At 36.2% G+C, this 16,456-nt stretch overlaps 1 protein-coding gene across 1 annotated transcript in view; it reads left to right on the forward strand.

The window, feature by feature from the left end:
• The window catches only part of LOC131035075 (DExH-box ATP-dependent RNA helicase DExH9), a 74,558-nt gene that overhangs the window by 12,687 nt on the left and 45,415 nt on the right, over nt 1–16,456 (forward strand). The window contains exons 5-6 of the mRNA XM_057966701.2: nt 6,935–7,039; nt 8,505–8,615. Of these exons, the coding sequence (XP_057822684.2) occupies nt 6,935–7,039; nt 8,505–8,615 (216 nt within the window). The remainder of the gene's footprint in view (nt 1–6,934; nt 7,040–8,504; nt 8,616–16,456) is intronic.

Genomic DNA, 16,456 nt, shown 5'->3' on the forward strand with positions numbered 1-16,456 from the left:
ATACAGGGTATGTGGAGAAGAAACTGCACAATGCATTCAGTTTACCTAAATTTTGTCAGCTAATGTAATATACATGGTAATTAAATTATCTGTATTTATTATAACTAATAAAAGCTTTGCATGATAGAATAAAATCCTTTTTCTAATTTTGATTGGTAATATATGAATTTGACTCCTCATTATGTAAGAGATTAGTATTTTGGACTACCGTCATGCCATTCCCATAGTGCGCACAGTGTTTTGCTTTGTTCTTTTTTTTAAGCTAGGGAATTGCATTTCATGAAGTAGATGATTTGTGAATGCTTTTAGTGCATACCAGGTTTGAAAGTTGTCATTCTTGAGACAAAATTTCACTTTTGCTTGGTCCAATCAACTGCATGACCTTAGAGCAATGAGTTTTGTAAATATTCACAGGAGGTTTACTAAAGGCTAAATGCTGATACTTTGTTCTGGTTTTAGAAATAAGAGAAAGTCTTACATTATTATAACCAATTTTTAAGAGGTATTCTGAGAATGACTATTTTGGGGACATATGATTGTCAACAATAAGAGATGTTTTGAGAATGACTATTTACTGACATATGAGTATCCTTCAGGATACGAGTAGACAAGTACTTCATTATAAGTTCAAAAGATATCTTTTTTTGACACTAAATGTTGACAGACAGAGATAGGTAGTGGTAAACATCTTGAGTCTCAAATTTGTTTTGGTGGGGTGAGCAGAGGGGAACACTTTAGAACACCCTACAAGCCCTTTGAGGGAAATTATCTTCAGTCATTCCTGATATTGGTTGGCAGAAAATGTTTGGCTTAGCAGATGAACTTCATATACCATAGTGATGTTTATTTAATAAGAGAGATTTATTAGTCATGGATTTATTTCAAGGGTAAACTGCAAAAGTGATTTGTGAGCACATTTGCAAAAATAATGTCCATTTCAATTTTCTGCTTAAGGTAGTCACAGCTAGAGTGTCCCAAGGTCTGTCCAACTATGCAGCTTCCACAAACAAACACACACAAGCAGAAAGGAACACCACAAATAACACCAGATTTACCCTCAGAAAACCCTCATCGAGGTAAAAAGCCAGCCACCAAAGATCTCAAGTTTTTATCAATTTCACAAACTCAGTTACAATCTGCCACAATGGCTTTCCTAACATACATAAACACATAGCTACCTCCAGAGTTGCTGCTTAGGTTACAACATAACACTACAGAATCCTTACATGATCCACTCTCTTGTTTGTACATAACATCATGCTCCTTGTTGCCATGCTCACCTCTTAGTTCTCACTTAGTTGCTACTGCCTCACTGTAACTCCACTACTTCCTCTAGTCTTCTTGGCTTGCTTCCAAATGTCTCGAAATCTCATATTTATACCTTTCTCTAGCTTCCCAAATAATCTGCATCATCCTCAAGATAGTGTAAGGCCTGAAACCACATGAAATGTGTCACTGGCCTACAATAACAAAATAATGAATTTCCATGGCTCAGTGGTGGATGATCTCCACACTGTTCATCACACACCTTCCTAATGGCCTACACAACCTTCTAGAACATCTATCCTTTGTCACAAACTCAAAATAACCATCCGCAAATTAGAACAGTTTCAATTGAACATTTCTGTCAACCTGTAGACACTCATTTGCTAAATCACAGAACCAAACTCATTCAAATTATCTCTAATGTCACCTGATCACACAAAAAACTCTCCCTGAAGCCATGACACTTAGTTACCTAGTATGGTGATTGTGTCCACTTTTCTTCATCACAGATCATCAAGTATCTGTCAAACACATTGTTTAACTCAGATTATCATCTTTTCAGACGGTGTAGATTCACCAAGACACCCTCAGGATGCCTGCTACCCCAATAGTGAATTTGTGAAACATCTTAGAAAGCTTCTACTTATATTTCTTTGGAAAAAATTGAAATTATTATTGTTTCATACTTGAAGCAATCAAATAAAGACCAATCTATAGATCAAATCTCGATAATTGTGACGAAAGGATTAAAGTACTCAAATACTATTTCCATCAAGACATGGGTGAATGTATTTGTCAAAATTAACTTGTCTCTATCAAAGGTGGTTTCACTCAAGCAAAATTCAATTCGACTCAGCCAAAAATAAGAAGAAAAACAAATACTAACATATTAAATGTATTACTTTTGTATAAATATCCATGTTCTACCCTAGAGTCCACCCTAGAGTCCCTTGTATCTGTGTTGATAAGGTCCAAGTACCTCCCAAGTTATTATTCCAGGTACCTCGCATTACATATATATTTTTGGGAAGTATATTATCTGGGTCCCTAAAATGTTCTTTTTCCTTGTGCTTGGTGTATTGCTTTGAATTTATTTCTAGCATCATTTTTCTTTTTTAATTTGAAATATATTTTCTCGGATGAGTTTAGTAGTCCTGCAAGTGATCCAAGTGTGACTCAAAACTTTGATTTGGTGCAAATGCTCTTGCAACAGCTTCATGATCAACAACAATGAAAAAAGTGTAAAGAAGTTTCAGCTGTAACTCATACAACAAACAACTAGCACGCTCCTGTAATTCCTAGGTTAACAGGAGGCTTACAGATTTATTCCTTGTGCCATCTCATTTGCCTAACCTTCTCTCACGTTGGATATTAAAATAAGCATTCCTCATCTGGATGGCAAAATTGATGGGGCTTAGCTGGATTCTTGGATTTGTAGCCTAGAGACATACTTCAAGATTCAGATAAATCTCATTGAGACCCATGGCATTATGATCACCTAAGTTCATATTATTTGTCAAAGCATTCACCAGCTGCCACTTTAGCCACGAGAAATTAAGCAACCTTCAAAAAGGCGTGTCACCCTCACCCCTAGTACAATGATAACATATTTGCACACTGTTTCCATCATTATCTTTATTTTGGACTTTTGATCTGATTTTATTTTGATACATTCAGTTGTCTCTCTATCAAGCTAGCTGTATGAAACATTTGCAAAGTCCTTTGCTTCAAGTTTATTTCGAGGTTGTTTTCTTGTATTTAACAAGAGTTGGAGTTCCTCACCATTATTTCTTTAGGGCATTCTTTTCAGGTTGTTTTAAGGTGTAGGCATAGCAGAAAAAGGGATGTATAAAGGTCAAATAGTCTTTTGCATTTTACAAGATCATATCTTTTTCCCTTGCCTGCTCCTGTTATCCTTCTATCTCATCAACGAAGAATGGACAACCTGCACAAATATAACCAAACACTTATTGCAGAGAATCTCCTCGTCATTCAGTATTGAACAAAGAACAGACTGAGTGGTATTCATCATAGATTTCAGTGCTCTCAACAAAATCACTTTGAAGAATCAGCACCACTTCTTAGGATTTATGATTCTGGACTAGCTTTAGGGTGTTGAGTACTTCAGTAAACTGAACATGACCTATGGATACTACTAAACCTGAATGGAGCTTTGTGATGTCTAGAGGAATTTCAAGCTCAACTTTGGGTCCTATGAGTGGTTGCTTGTGCCTTTTAGCCTTAGCAATGCACCCGTCACATGTGTGCATTGCCGATAATTCTTGTAGGCCCCATATTGGCAAACTTTGTGTTGTCCATTCAGATGACATCTTGGTCTACAACAAGACCAGGGAGAACCACCTGGCCCATTTGTAGACAATTCTAGATCCTTGTTACCATCGTCAACTTTAATGATTAATCTAAGATGAAGTCACCCTTTTGGCAAACCTCCTACAATTTCTTGGAATTCCTCATTCATGAGCCAGAGCATATATAAATCAAGGTGCTTTGTGAGTGGTCTGTTCAATTGAACATTTGAGATCTAAAGAAATTTCTTGGGGGTTTGAAACTGGATAGGAAGTTCATTCATAACTACTCACATGTTGCTGCCCACTTCACCGACTTTCCAAATCCGAATGCTTCAGGTTTGAGTCCATGGGCCCCACTCAAGCTTCTAGCTGTTTTTGAAAAAGGTTCTTTGCTTGGCTCTGGTGCTTGCTTTCACTTGCAGCAACTTGAACCTGAGATCAACACTTCCCAGAAGCCACGGGCCCAATACATTGAGCCTCTGTTTGTTTGAAATAACTTTATTGCTTTCCTATTCTTTGGTGCTTGTTTTTGAACTTTGAGATCACCACTACCCTTATTTAGAGGGATGACATTGAGTGGCCTATCATCTAGTGTTCTTGTGAGCAGCCATCTTTAATTTAGCACATATGACAAGGAGTTCTTTGCTGTGTTTGAACAATTTTCAAGAGGTCAGTAATGATCCCCATCTCCTTCAAACTTAATTCTTAAATCTAATATTCAAGAACAATTACTTGAAGTTAGCATCCTACATTCACGAGTTTCATTTGGTGACCAAGCATAATAAGGGTATTTATATACAAAGTTAGAAATTTTCTTGCTTTGTTGAGTGCTTAGCATCTTGGATTCTTGTTGAACAACATATGATGACTGAAGACATCTCTACTACACAAATTCCTTGCTTGTCTGGTTGTTTGATATTTTGCAGTATCTTGTTGTGATCAATTGGACACCTTTCATTGACTATAGTCTGCAGACTGAATGTTTTACCAACTCATTCATGATGGAAAGTTTTGTTTGCAAAAGACCTAGCAACGTCATCAACACAGCTTCAATTGGTCTTATAAGCAGAATAAGCTGTCATACATTCGTGCTTTCTTTGCAGTCAATGAATATATTCTTTTATTATGGGGATCCATTGCTATAGGCTTTATTTGTGGTATACCATGTGCTTAAGCTTATAATGACTGCATCTTTCTGGTTGTTTGTTGGTTTTGTCTCTGTGACATGCACTAAGATGATGTTCCACAGGCTGCCAACTTGTTCAGTAGGCATACGTGGAGCAAATTTTTTGATTACAAATCAACATTCTTGAATCACATTTTGAAATCATTTTGAAAGCTCTTGGTTGTCAGATGATCTACAATGAGTAGAATAAGCTTAATGAGATTCCATTGTTTTATCTAGCTCCACATCTGTCCCCAAATCAAAAGAAGAAATGCAAAGCTAATCCCCTTATGCAAAAATTGGACAAGCTCTCATTCCCTAATGTGAAAATTGGACAAGCTTCATATCAAACAGGGTACTTTCCAATAGACCAAGATTAAAATCTGGACAGTTCATAATTGTGTTTGGTGCCTCATTTAAAAAAAATGGTGATGATGTTTTCCTTCATTTGGAGAAGTAGGTGATTTTAGAATAAACAACATCACAGGCTATGGGCCTTACACCATCCTCCAATTGTGGGCTTTACTGTTCAGTAAAATCTCTCAGCTTAGCTTGGCATCTGTGTTTATCTCAAATGGATACAGATTACATTTTGGATCCATCTCACTTGGAGGAGGTTTTCATCACTCATCCTTAGGCTACCATTCCACACTTCCAACATCTGTTGGCTGAGAACAGCTCTCCAGATATATGAATTCACACTAGTTGAACAAAGCAAACCACTAGTTACGTGGTTGTCTACAAAGGCACCTTCAAACCATAAGCTGAGTGGTTGTCTGGGGCAGCTTTTGCAGAGAAGTTCTTTCAATACATGTATGATGTAGGAGTTGGTGACCTGCTACTCAGCATCACCAAATTCTCCTCAGCAGAGAGGAAATGCGAAGAAAGATTCTTGTATCTCCTCTCATATACTTATCTACATCAGTTTAAATATCCTATGGACCCTTGTTGTAGTTTGCTGGAGCCTTATTGCCTGCATGAAGTTAAACTGAGGTAGATTGCAAATGCTCAATTCTGAGGCAGTTTGTATGTGGTTAGCCTTAGAAGGTCAGCACACATTCTACACCTTCTAATTTAAAACAGTTTAACCTGTTGTAAAAAAAGAGTGTACAACATCAGTTTTGGTGGCAATTGCCTTATTCCATTTTTGCATAAAATGGAAGTCAGGCAGTTCATCTAATCTAGTGAAATTATAGAAGACTTAAAAAAAGCATTCACTTCAAAATTTCAATGCTATAATTGCACCAACAATATGCTACTGGAGAGAAGATCTAATTTCTACATATGGTAGAAATTTTTTCATGTAAAAGAGGCACTACAGTTACCAGAATGTGTGAATTCTATATTCTTCCAATTGAGCATAAAATGCAGTAAATAGCCTAAGCAACCTTGCAGGCATTAGAGGTTATTTCCTCAATATTCTTTATATGTTAGGACTCTGAAAAATTCTATTTTATCATCTGTGAAAATATTTGTATGATCTATTTCTTATTTTTAAGAGTCTGAAGATTTTACAATTCATAATTAAGGAAGAGAATTGTACTACAAATAATTTTATTACAATTGGAACAAATTCATTTATCATTCACACCTGCTTCAACTTCCTTTGCTTACTTGACTGAGAACTGAGGAAGAGAAGAATCTGAAATTCCTCTTGTATTTCTCATGTGATATTGCCGGAGGTACTCTTTCTTTAAATGGAAGGATTGGTTGTTTTACAAAGAACTTCTTGGGCTAGGTTGCTTGTGGGGTTCGTGATAGAGAGACTAATAAGAAAAATTAATTACAAGGAAGTCCATCATGGTAACATTTGTACTTACTGAATGTTGATTAATGAGGACAGTTGTGGATATGCATCGATAAAAGTATTACAACTCATTTCCTGAGGGCTACCTTTAATTATCTATCAAATCAAACGGGTTCCAACAAGTGAACTGTTTGTAATCTTCCCATTCATTGGGATTTATGGTAACCAAGATGTCATTCTGTATACAGTTTAAACTCTCTTTTTCATGACTACTTTTGGTAAGGGGAACCAAAGAAAGATAATTTTTACTGTGTTTGGCAGGTAAAGCATTTGCTAATGTTATCATCTGTGCTATGCATGCATTATGTTAAGATTTACTCAGTTGGACAGACTTGTGAACTAATTGATTTTTATCCCATTCCTAATAGCTTGTAGCTTTCTTTGCAGATGGCAAAGTTGGATTTGAATGTTGAAGATGAGAAAAAGCTTGTGGATACCATCTTCTCTAGTGCCATGGATTCACTTTCAGACGATGACAAGAAACTCCCACAAGTGAGTATTACTTACACAACTTTTATTAGGTGATGGTAATATGTAAAACAAACTACCAGCAACAGCTGGAGGATGTAATTGGAAAAGATACTTGGTGTAATTTTCAATTGACATGACTTTCGAATTTGGATTACATAAGTAGCTTAAAATATTAATTTAATTGGCATTCCCAAACTTGAGAAGCACTAGACTGAAGCTAATTCATTGTACATTGAGGTTTTATATTATTTTGTTCCTGACATGTAATACGTGTTTTGCTTGTAGAATATTTCACCCTAGATTTATATGAAGTCCGTATGAGGTGGCTCAATTTATCGATTTTTTTGCATTGCATTTTGCAAAGTAATATCAAGGACAAGAAGTAAATTTTTAATGCTTGTTTGCTGAAATATTTTAACTAAGCATCTCTTCTTTAGGCTATCAGAAATGGTTCTTATTTGGAAGAGAACCTATATGTGCTATAGGCCTACATTTAATCTCTAATTAACAGAATTTGAGGGCATATAACCTTGATAGTAGGAATTATCATCTATCAGAAAGATTGAGAAGGCTCTAAATGCCTGGTGCTTTGGGGCTGGCTGAAAATTTTCACTGCAAATGGAGCCTTTCTCTCTCTTGGGACTTTGAGGGGATTGGTAAGGTTGAATCATCATTTGAAATAATACTCCCGTGTTACATCATTTTTTATTTTTTCTGATTATAACATAAAAAGGGGATTAGTTAGGGCCTCAATTTTTCGATAACCAACTAGTATGCCCAAAATATTTTTCACCTGGATTCCAGGGAGACCAAATTCTGATACACCTATACACAGTCACACACACACCTCGCCCCACCCACATCTGAGTAAAATGGAGTCATACTCTTAAGAATCAAATTTATATTATATATTGGTGTTTATTCAACTGGCATCGTTCCTGAAAACTGAATCTATGCAATTAGAAATTTTTTGTGTATGCTTGAACCTGAGCAAGATGGAGTCTGTGTGTCCAGAATGAGACTTATATAAGGGTTTATTCTACAAGCAGTCAGGACAACTAAGGCTGTGTACCCAAGTGCATGGTGTATTCTAAGTGGTTTAGAATCTTAGATGCTGCTTAGGAATCAATCAAACTAGAGAGCAATGAAGTTTGACAGCAACATGAGATTATGCTTGAACCACTTAAGAATACCAACTTGCTAAGTTTGAAACCACTGTTGAAATTGTTGGATTAGGACTTGCTGAGAGACATGGAGCGTAATAATTCTAAGCAAGTTGTAATTGCAGAAAGAAAATCAGAGACAAATGAAGAACTTCATACAGGATCATGATTACTGAGAACTTGATTTTTTTAGTGACTGCTTTTAATCTGTGTTATTTTTGAGTTGCTCAAAATTATGGAATCTATATTTCTGCAACTTTAGTTCTGAGTCATTCTGTTGTCTCAATTATGAATCATATATTTTTGTTTGCATTTTATTGTAGGTTTCTCGTATTTTACCCCTACTCCGGCGAGGCATAGGAGTGCATCATTCTGGTCTGCTTCCTATTCTCAAGGAAGTGATTGAGATACTCTTTCAAGAAGGATTAATCAAGGTTGGTGCTACAGTGTTCTGCCCCTCTTTTTAATATTTTTTATGTTTCTCACCTCAATAAACTATTGACATATTCATAAGTGGCAAGTTTTTAAAGTTTTTTGATTTCTTGCAAATAATGCTGAATTTTAGTGTTTGTAGAAAATGATACTATTTATTAATGCTTTCCCGAATAGAAATCTATATTTGCCACCCTTGCTTTGTAGCAGAATCCGACTCAGCTATTTAGAAGAAGGCTAGTTGCCAATAATTACAGAGAGAATTAAATAGTGTCACTTTGCATGTATTAGCATACATATTTATTCTTATTCAGAAGGAAAAATTCTGAAGTCCAACACATTATGCTGACAAGACACAAGTGGTGTTCTGAACATCTAATATTTAGCTTGTCGAATATGTAATGTTGCTTTATGGAAGGAAAATATTCTCCCAATAAAATACTAGGTAATTAAGGTTCAAGGGCAAGCAAAGTGAATGTATTTCTTTGTTGAACCTTTCACAAGTTTTATCCTTCGCTCATTTCCCAAGGTACAAAATACTTTGAGGTACCCTTGTTGAGTCCATATCCAGATATGTATACTGATACATCAACATTTGTGCATGATCTGTATAGGCAGCATTATAGGTCATATTCCAGCACATCAAAAAATTATTGACTTTAGAGTCATATAGTTGCACTTTTGGATTTCTAAGAGGCCATTGCAGTGGAATGTGATGCATCAATATAACAGCTGTCTGATGCCGAAAAATGATCAATCACTTTGGCAAGTAGGAAGCTTATTGGCAAGTATGAGTTCCTGATATAAGAGGGTCACTTGCTATCATTACTCATTGTCATAGAAATTTCTGGGCTCTTTAACTTTGAGAATTAAGACATCAATGTTTGTAGGCACTAGTTGATAAAGTGCATTCTTTATTCTAATCATTTGAAAGAAAGAATTTATATCAATGTCCATGAATGACCAAGAATAGGTCAAAGGAATCAGAACTCACGATAATTACAATAACAATGTGCTAGGGAAAAAGGGGGTTCTAGCCTCAAAGCAATTACAATAAAGTAAGAAAAGCTGGAGAAATAAAAAAAATGGACAAATGGGGGCTAACCTTAAAACCTAAAAGATAACCCCCCAAATGTAAAAGTATGAATAAATGAGTTGCGGAGGACCTTGGGAGCAGTGAAAGCAAATGAAAACGACCTAGGAAAGGAACAAAACTCATTAAGTGTTTGTATTTTGGGACATGTTGAAGGAGCCAACTATCTTTTCATCAATCACTGGACGAGTACCAATGTAGAATCCAAGAATATTCATTGGGGAAAGTCTAGGGCTAAGGGGGCTAGGCTAGACAATCGTAGGAGGTAGTTGATTATGCATGGAACCTTCCTAATACTCAAGGTTGAAGAACTCTTGGTGGTGTTGGGTCTCAAAACCACTACTGTACTTCTTAGATCATTGAGGTTTAAAGGGCAACTCTACAAGAGTGAGTTTCATCAAGCTCAGCTTAGACTCAAGAGGGTGTTCCCAAGGGTATAACTTAATAGGTTTTGAAATCACACAAAGTAGACCATCACAAATTAATGATAGCCAAATCTAGCCTATTGACTTGGCCCCAAAGATTGTCACTGAATCAAGTGCAATTAGCTGTCTCAAAACCCCTATATAGCTGATATGACTTTGCAAGCACGACCCACATAAAATTTATCAACAGCATGTTCACTCAAGAAGAATTCCTTGGTTATATTGACAGTCATAGGTGCATATGAAGCATTCACTTATCACTAACTAAACTACTGATTGATGTTTTTGTTCGAGCGATTTGAGATTGGTTAGGTGGATCAAAGACTGGTGTCTATCCTATTGGGTTATAGAGTCACATATAACAAGAAAGAAAACAATGAAAGGAAACATAGACGAATTGATCTAGGAGGCCCATGTGCCATCAAATTACAAGTATCATACACAAAGCATTCTTAGTGATCTTGAATTGAAATGCATTAATCCATATGAATTGAACAAATGATTATTACAATAGTTGTAATATTTTAAAATGTTGTCACATTTGCAAATGCCCAATACAACCATTTCAACAAATGTGGCAAGAGAACCCTTACAATTTTGAAGATTTCCCTAGAGAGATACAAACAGTCTGTAAACATTATATGCATAATAGTTGTAGCATTTTATTCTACAATTGCTTCAATGATTCATTACCTTTTTTAAATTGGATGTGGTGTGATTGAAGCCCTAGTCAGACTTTGCATCTATACTATCTCTATTTGCCACTAGAAGAACCAAGCTCCTCTCAAAATGAACAAAAATCCCCACTTTAACAATAGTAGGTTGAAAACTGATCCACAACATTGTTGCACCAACAAGATCCATGGTCTAAAGGCAATCTCGCCCAAAATGGCATTCTAGATTAAAAGGTAACATGGGCATTGATTGCACATAGCTGGGTGACCCTTAACATTTATGGCTAGTAGTTGGGACAAGACATCATCATTATGACTTGTAAATGCACAACACCATTTCATTTGGCGTCCAAATTCTCTTGAAATGTCTTCTGAAATAACAAGGGCTTTTTGGAAAGTATTTTGCCTTATTAGAAGCTTATGCTTGTGCACTTTTGGTGCACTCAGTGCTTGGTATGGACAAGGTTCACAACCATAATAAATGGCACAAGCCCTCCGACTCTCGGCACTTGGCATCAGCAATCAAACTTATATCAACAACTTGGGGTGGTTCTAGAACTATCCCCAACTGTTGTTGCAACATCTCCTTCATTTTCCTTCTTTACACGTGGGCAAAAAGATGGCTTCCCACAACCTAGTTGGCATCTGCCCAAGGTTATGGATTCATGACAAAAAGAACCCTCTAGAATCTCTATATAAACAATGGTACCTTTGATGGATTTCATAGCATATAGGATACTAAAATATATAATGCTCCTTAGCCTCAACGGCTTGGAGAGAAAAATGGGGGTATATCATGGTCTGTCTCAACTCGAAGTTGATGCGAGTGCATCTACAACTGGCCAAGGGGAATCCTTAGACATGAGACCAACAATGCTGAAGATAGTTGGCCTAAACAATGGTCTTGCCAACAACCTAGAAGAAGTGCTTAGTGTAGAAAGCTAATTTGAAGTTGAGCAAATTTAGAGGGGAGGTCCAACTAAATTGAATGTATTGATAGTGAATGTCCTTTCTGATGGATTGATTGAGCACGTCTTTCCTTGGAAGGAGATAAGGGGCACATAAGGGGAACTTGAAAGGAGGTAGCCTACTCAAAGAAGCACTAATAAACCGGAATAGCAAACTAATCTTGAAGAACTAGCATTCTCAACAATCAAAGAGACACAAGAAGCAATCTCCTCTAAAGTACAAAGCACAAAGAAATGATAGCTCGCAATGGATGGAGTGAAATCACAATGGATTTAAGCTTGTGTATGAATCAAGTGAGTTCGAAGAGATAAGTGAGTCAAAGTGTTGGTGTTGGAAATAAGCCACACCCGGACCGACGATGGACTGGTCCAAGAGGGGCCAGTAGCTCAGTGGTAGAGCACTCCAGCAGCATATGGAAGGTCCTAGGTTCGAGTCCTAGCTGGTCCATGTCTCAACATGGTATCAGAGCCAGGTCCAGGCTAGGAGCCCCAAGCACACGAGAGGTGTGGCTTAAGGGGGGGTGTTGGTGTTGTAAATAAGCCACACCTGGACCGACGATGGACTGGTCCAAGAGGGGCCAGTAGCTCAGTGGTAGAGCACTCCAGCAGCGTATGGAAGGTCCTAGGTTCGAGTCCTAGCTGGTCCATGTCTCAACACAAAGGGTGTTAGATAACAAATTTGGCTTGGTTAGTAATAAGTATGGTAAGGAATTGTTCACTTGCACCAGATCATATACCAAAGAATAATCATCTGAACCCTCTCAATCTAAAGCCTAGTCACAAGACCCCTAGCTAGGGCTGCAAACCTCAAAACCATACAACATTGTGGGCCTAATCATTGCATCAACAATGCACATATTTAAAGGGATATCTTGGAAATGTAATTGAAAGTAATGATGCTCAAAAATAGAGAATGAGGTGTGCCCCTTGCAAAGATGACAATGAGAAGTTGGCCACAAGAAAATATGGCTTAGAAATCGAATCTCTAGATAGCAATAAGTAGTGTGATCTCCACAAGCCTCCCTTTGTAGAAAAAACTAAAATCGGAAAGAATGTCCTTGGTGTTGAAGACCATAACCTTTGTTATGCTAAGGTTGAACACTATTTGACGAGGTTCACAAAACATAGAAAGGGCATCAATTTGTCTCTATAAACTGTCAAGAGAATGACAGATGACCTATTAAGAATTCTTTGGATGCTATAGTTGTGCAAGTGGACGGGGATATATCAATTAGCTAGTGATTTTTTCTATCAGCATCTTTTGAGTATCTCAATTTTCTTATGTGTGCACTATGTATCATGGGCTTATTGCTTTTCATTATAGAAGGTCAATTATTGTTCAAGTTCCCCATCCTCTTCCCACAACACACACACACAATATCTTTGAAAATGCACAATACTAATTCCCTTTCTATTTTTGAAGAATCATCAACCATGGATGATAGGAAAGACTACTAGGGACATTCCCTTTGCCTTTCGATGTTTGCTAGGTTAGGAAATTCTCACGTAGACATGATTAGATCTCGTATTTTCTTTATATCATTAGTTGATGAGGATGCCATTTCTTTTTCTCATTTGGTTCTGCACAGGGTTGGCTTTGACTTCCAACAATGGTCTTCATTAGTCTTATCTTCTTGAAAAACATGTAATATATGATTTTTTTGGACTTGTTTAGGGTTTCTAAATAATTGGAGCTTCCATAGGGTAGTATTATTTAGATATTTTAGTTTTGCAGAATTTTCATTTTGGTGTGTCTTAATACTTTATTCATTTTTTTGATGATAATTTCCATGATGGCCATTTTTTCTATAACTTTTGACTCAAGTACATTGGTAAGAAATGCAAGGAAATAAAAATCACTATGCACACAAACACCTATAAGCAATGATAATATCATAGAAGAGGAGAATGTTACCACATCCACTGGAGGACTTGCAGCCCAAAGTCTTATTTAAAGATTGACAAAGACTTTGGTGCATTAATGCTCTGTACTTCAACGTGGGATATTTTCCTAGTTCTATGGAGTTACTTGATAGGGGGACGACGGGATGGGTGCAACAACACAAATACATATAGTAGTTGAAAATTTAGTTATAAAAAGATGTATAAGGAATAAGTATGAGAATTACAAATGAAACTTTGCAGGCTAGTAAAACTACTAAAGATTAAACTTTAAAGTTATAAAGACATTGCAATGATTGCATTAAACTTTTAAATTTTGAAGTGAATATTAACAATGAAAATGTCGAATTCAAAATTTATATTAATTTTCAAACTTACATAATGACAATTACAGCGATAAATGTTCAAAAATAACTAAATGGAGTGAAGTGACGCTTCTTATTACCCTTAAACTCCTCATCACTAGAACTGTTGAACTCCACAAGCTCAAGCTCCTCCAAATCAATACAAACAAGCCATGTCTCTGTAGCGTCATCATCAACTTGTGTTGGCTCCTCTAGCTCTACATCCCATGCAATGTTGGACTCTCCTTGTATGAAAGAGTGTTGCGATCAATGAAATGCAAGGCACTATGTATAGCCACAAGCTCCTCTTACCTCCTAGAGATAAGCCTGTTCCTCTTAATGGAGTGGGTGAAGCTATAAGTAGATGTAATGTCTCCATTTGGAGGGTTACTCAGTCTATTCCTGAGACAGCAATTCCAAATCAAAATGAGAATTGTAATTATATAATTTCATTAAATCTGAAAACATTTCATTTTAAAATTTCACTTAAAGTTCGAAGACTAGTTCTGAAAATAGAACTTATCTTGATGGCCTTCTCTAATTTGACAGTGGGACTATGTAATGATGGACTCTGCTATACTCCAACATTCTTCTTAATAATCCTTCTGTTAATGTTTCCAAAGTCTGCTCATATTTCCCCTTAAATTCTGCTCATATACTCCCTTTAATGACTGATTAATAATAAACAGATCGAGGACACAATCCTCAGTTGTGTATAATTATTCTGGAACTGAAAATGTGTATCTGGTATACAGTGTATGTCTACGAATGGATGGAATCCTCCTCTGATATTTATATATACAATTATTCTGAACTGAAAATATACTTTTATATACGTATATTGGATCTCTTATGCCCTTTCAAACTGAAAGGTGGCATCATTTGGATTTGATGAGTCATCCCTATTCATAACCGACTTCTTCATAATTATTGATTTGCTTGACCCAAGAATCATAGTCATTGTCTCTGATATTTCACTATATACAAACCACCGTATTATTGTCACGGGCTCATTTGCTCCATTTCGGTGATCCAATAAAGATCCCAATAAGAAAGTAGAACTACAAAATACACATCGAACTCCAACATTTCTCATAAGAATTGACCGAGCATATTTGTATTAGTAGTTGGTTGTTGCAAAGGTAGACAATTCTGACATGCGTCAGATTTGGTCTGCCTTTATGTGTTTTTCCATTCCATAGCCAATATATTTCCCCCCTTTTTTAATCAATATTTCCTTCTTCAATAAATATTCTAGGCACCGAATGGCTGTATCTTATGGAGAATAGTCATGCCATTTAACAATGATTATTTAATAATTTAATTCTTATCCCCTCTGTTAATTGCCTGCTTATGATAGTCGATAATAATCATTGGTTTATAATTAACTGACCAATCACCGTTCTTAATATTAGTTTACTCGCTGCCATTACTAATTTAATTCGTGCCTCTTTATAGCATAACCCAATCGGTAGTAACATAGTAGCTGTCTTCCTTCGATACTTTGATGATTAATATTTATCAATTATAATTTGTATTGATCCTTTTGATTTGTCATCTTCACTTATCGCTGCCCTCAGGATAGTTGACCACTGGCAATAACACTCTTCATAATATAAATCACTGTCATAATATCGTGCTCCTTTAGGTTAGTTGCTTGATAACATTCTTCCCTTAATCGTTAATGTTTAATGTTATATAAGTTGTTGACTGCTGTTTGATAATTATCAATACTTAGTTAATCACATTTCCTCTCAGCGCTTAGTCAGTAACATATTCTCATCGTGGTTCCTTCATTCAGTATGCTTTGCTGTCTTAATAAACTTACGTCTTTATTTTCAATTAATCTGTGTTACTTACATAAGGCGTTGCTTCCAATTGTGATCATTACCAATGATCATTAATACCGTAATTGTTTCCTTTAAGCGATATCTCAGACTGTAATTACCGTGACGTCTCCTGATCACCTAATTAAGTATAACTATGATACATATTGCAGATTATTATTATTACTATTAAATTCTGCATAAGAACATTATTTAGGCTTCATAAATTAAGCATATCACCAAGAACACAGATGTTTCTGCCTGTAACTTAATAACAATTCTGAACTGATCTGATCGATGGTTCTTCATCATAATTATCGCTGCTCCTTATTATTAAGTGTTTCCTTCTTCATATATCTTTGCAAGAGTTCATTTGTGCCTTGTATTATCTTTAAAGATAATACAAGGAGCTTTCCTTTATTTATTTGGTTCCAGAGTTCTAACATATGGATGGGGACATCACAGTAGACCAGTTCCTCTTAGTAGTAGAAAAACTAGAAACCTGAGATAGCAAACAAATGGCTAGAGAGTTAGTCAAAGAAGTCGTACCATACATAGTCCACTACAAAATTGGGTCCTCTTGTGCTATAACTTCTAAGAATGGCAAATTT

Source organism: Cryptomeria japonica, chromosome 3 (genome assembly GCF_030272615.1).
Source record: "Cryptomeria japonica chromosome 3, Sugi_1.0, whole genome shotgun sequence".
Classification (NCBI taxonomy): domain Eukaryota; kingdom Viridiplantae; phylum Streptophyta; class Pinopsida; order Cupressales; family Cupressaceae; genus Cryptomeria; species Cryptomeria japonica.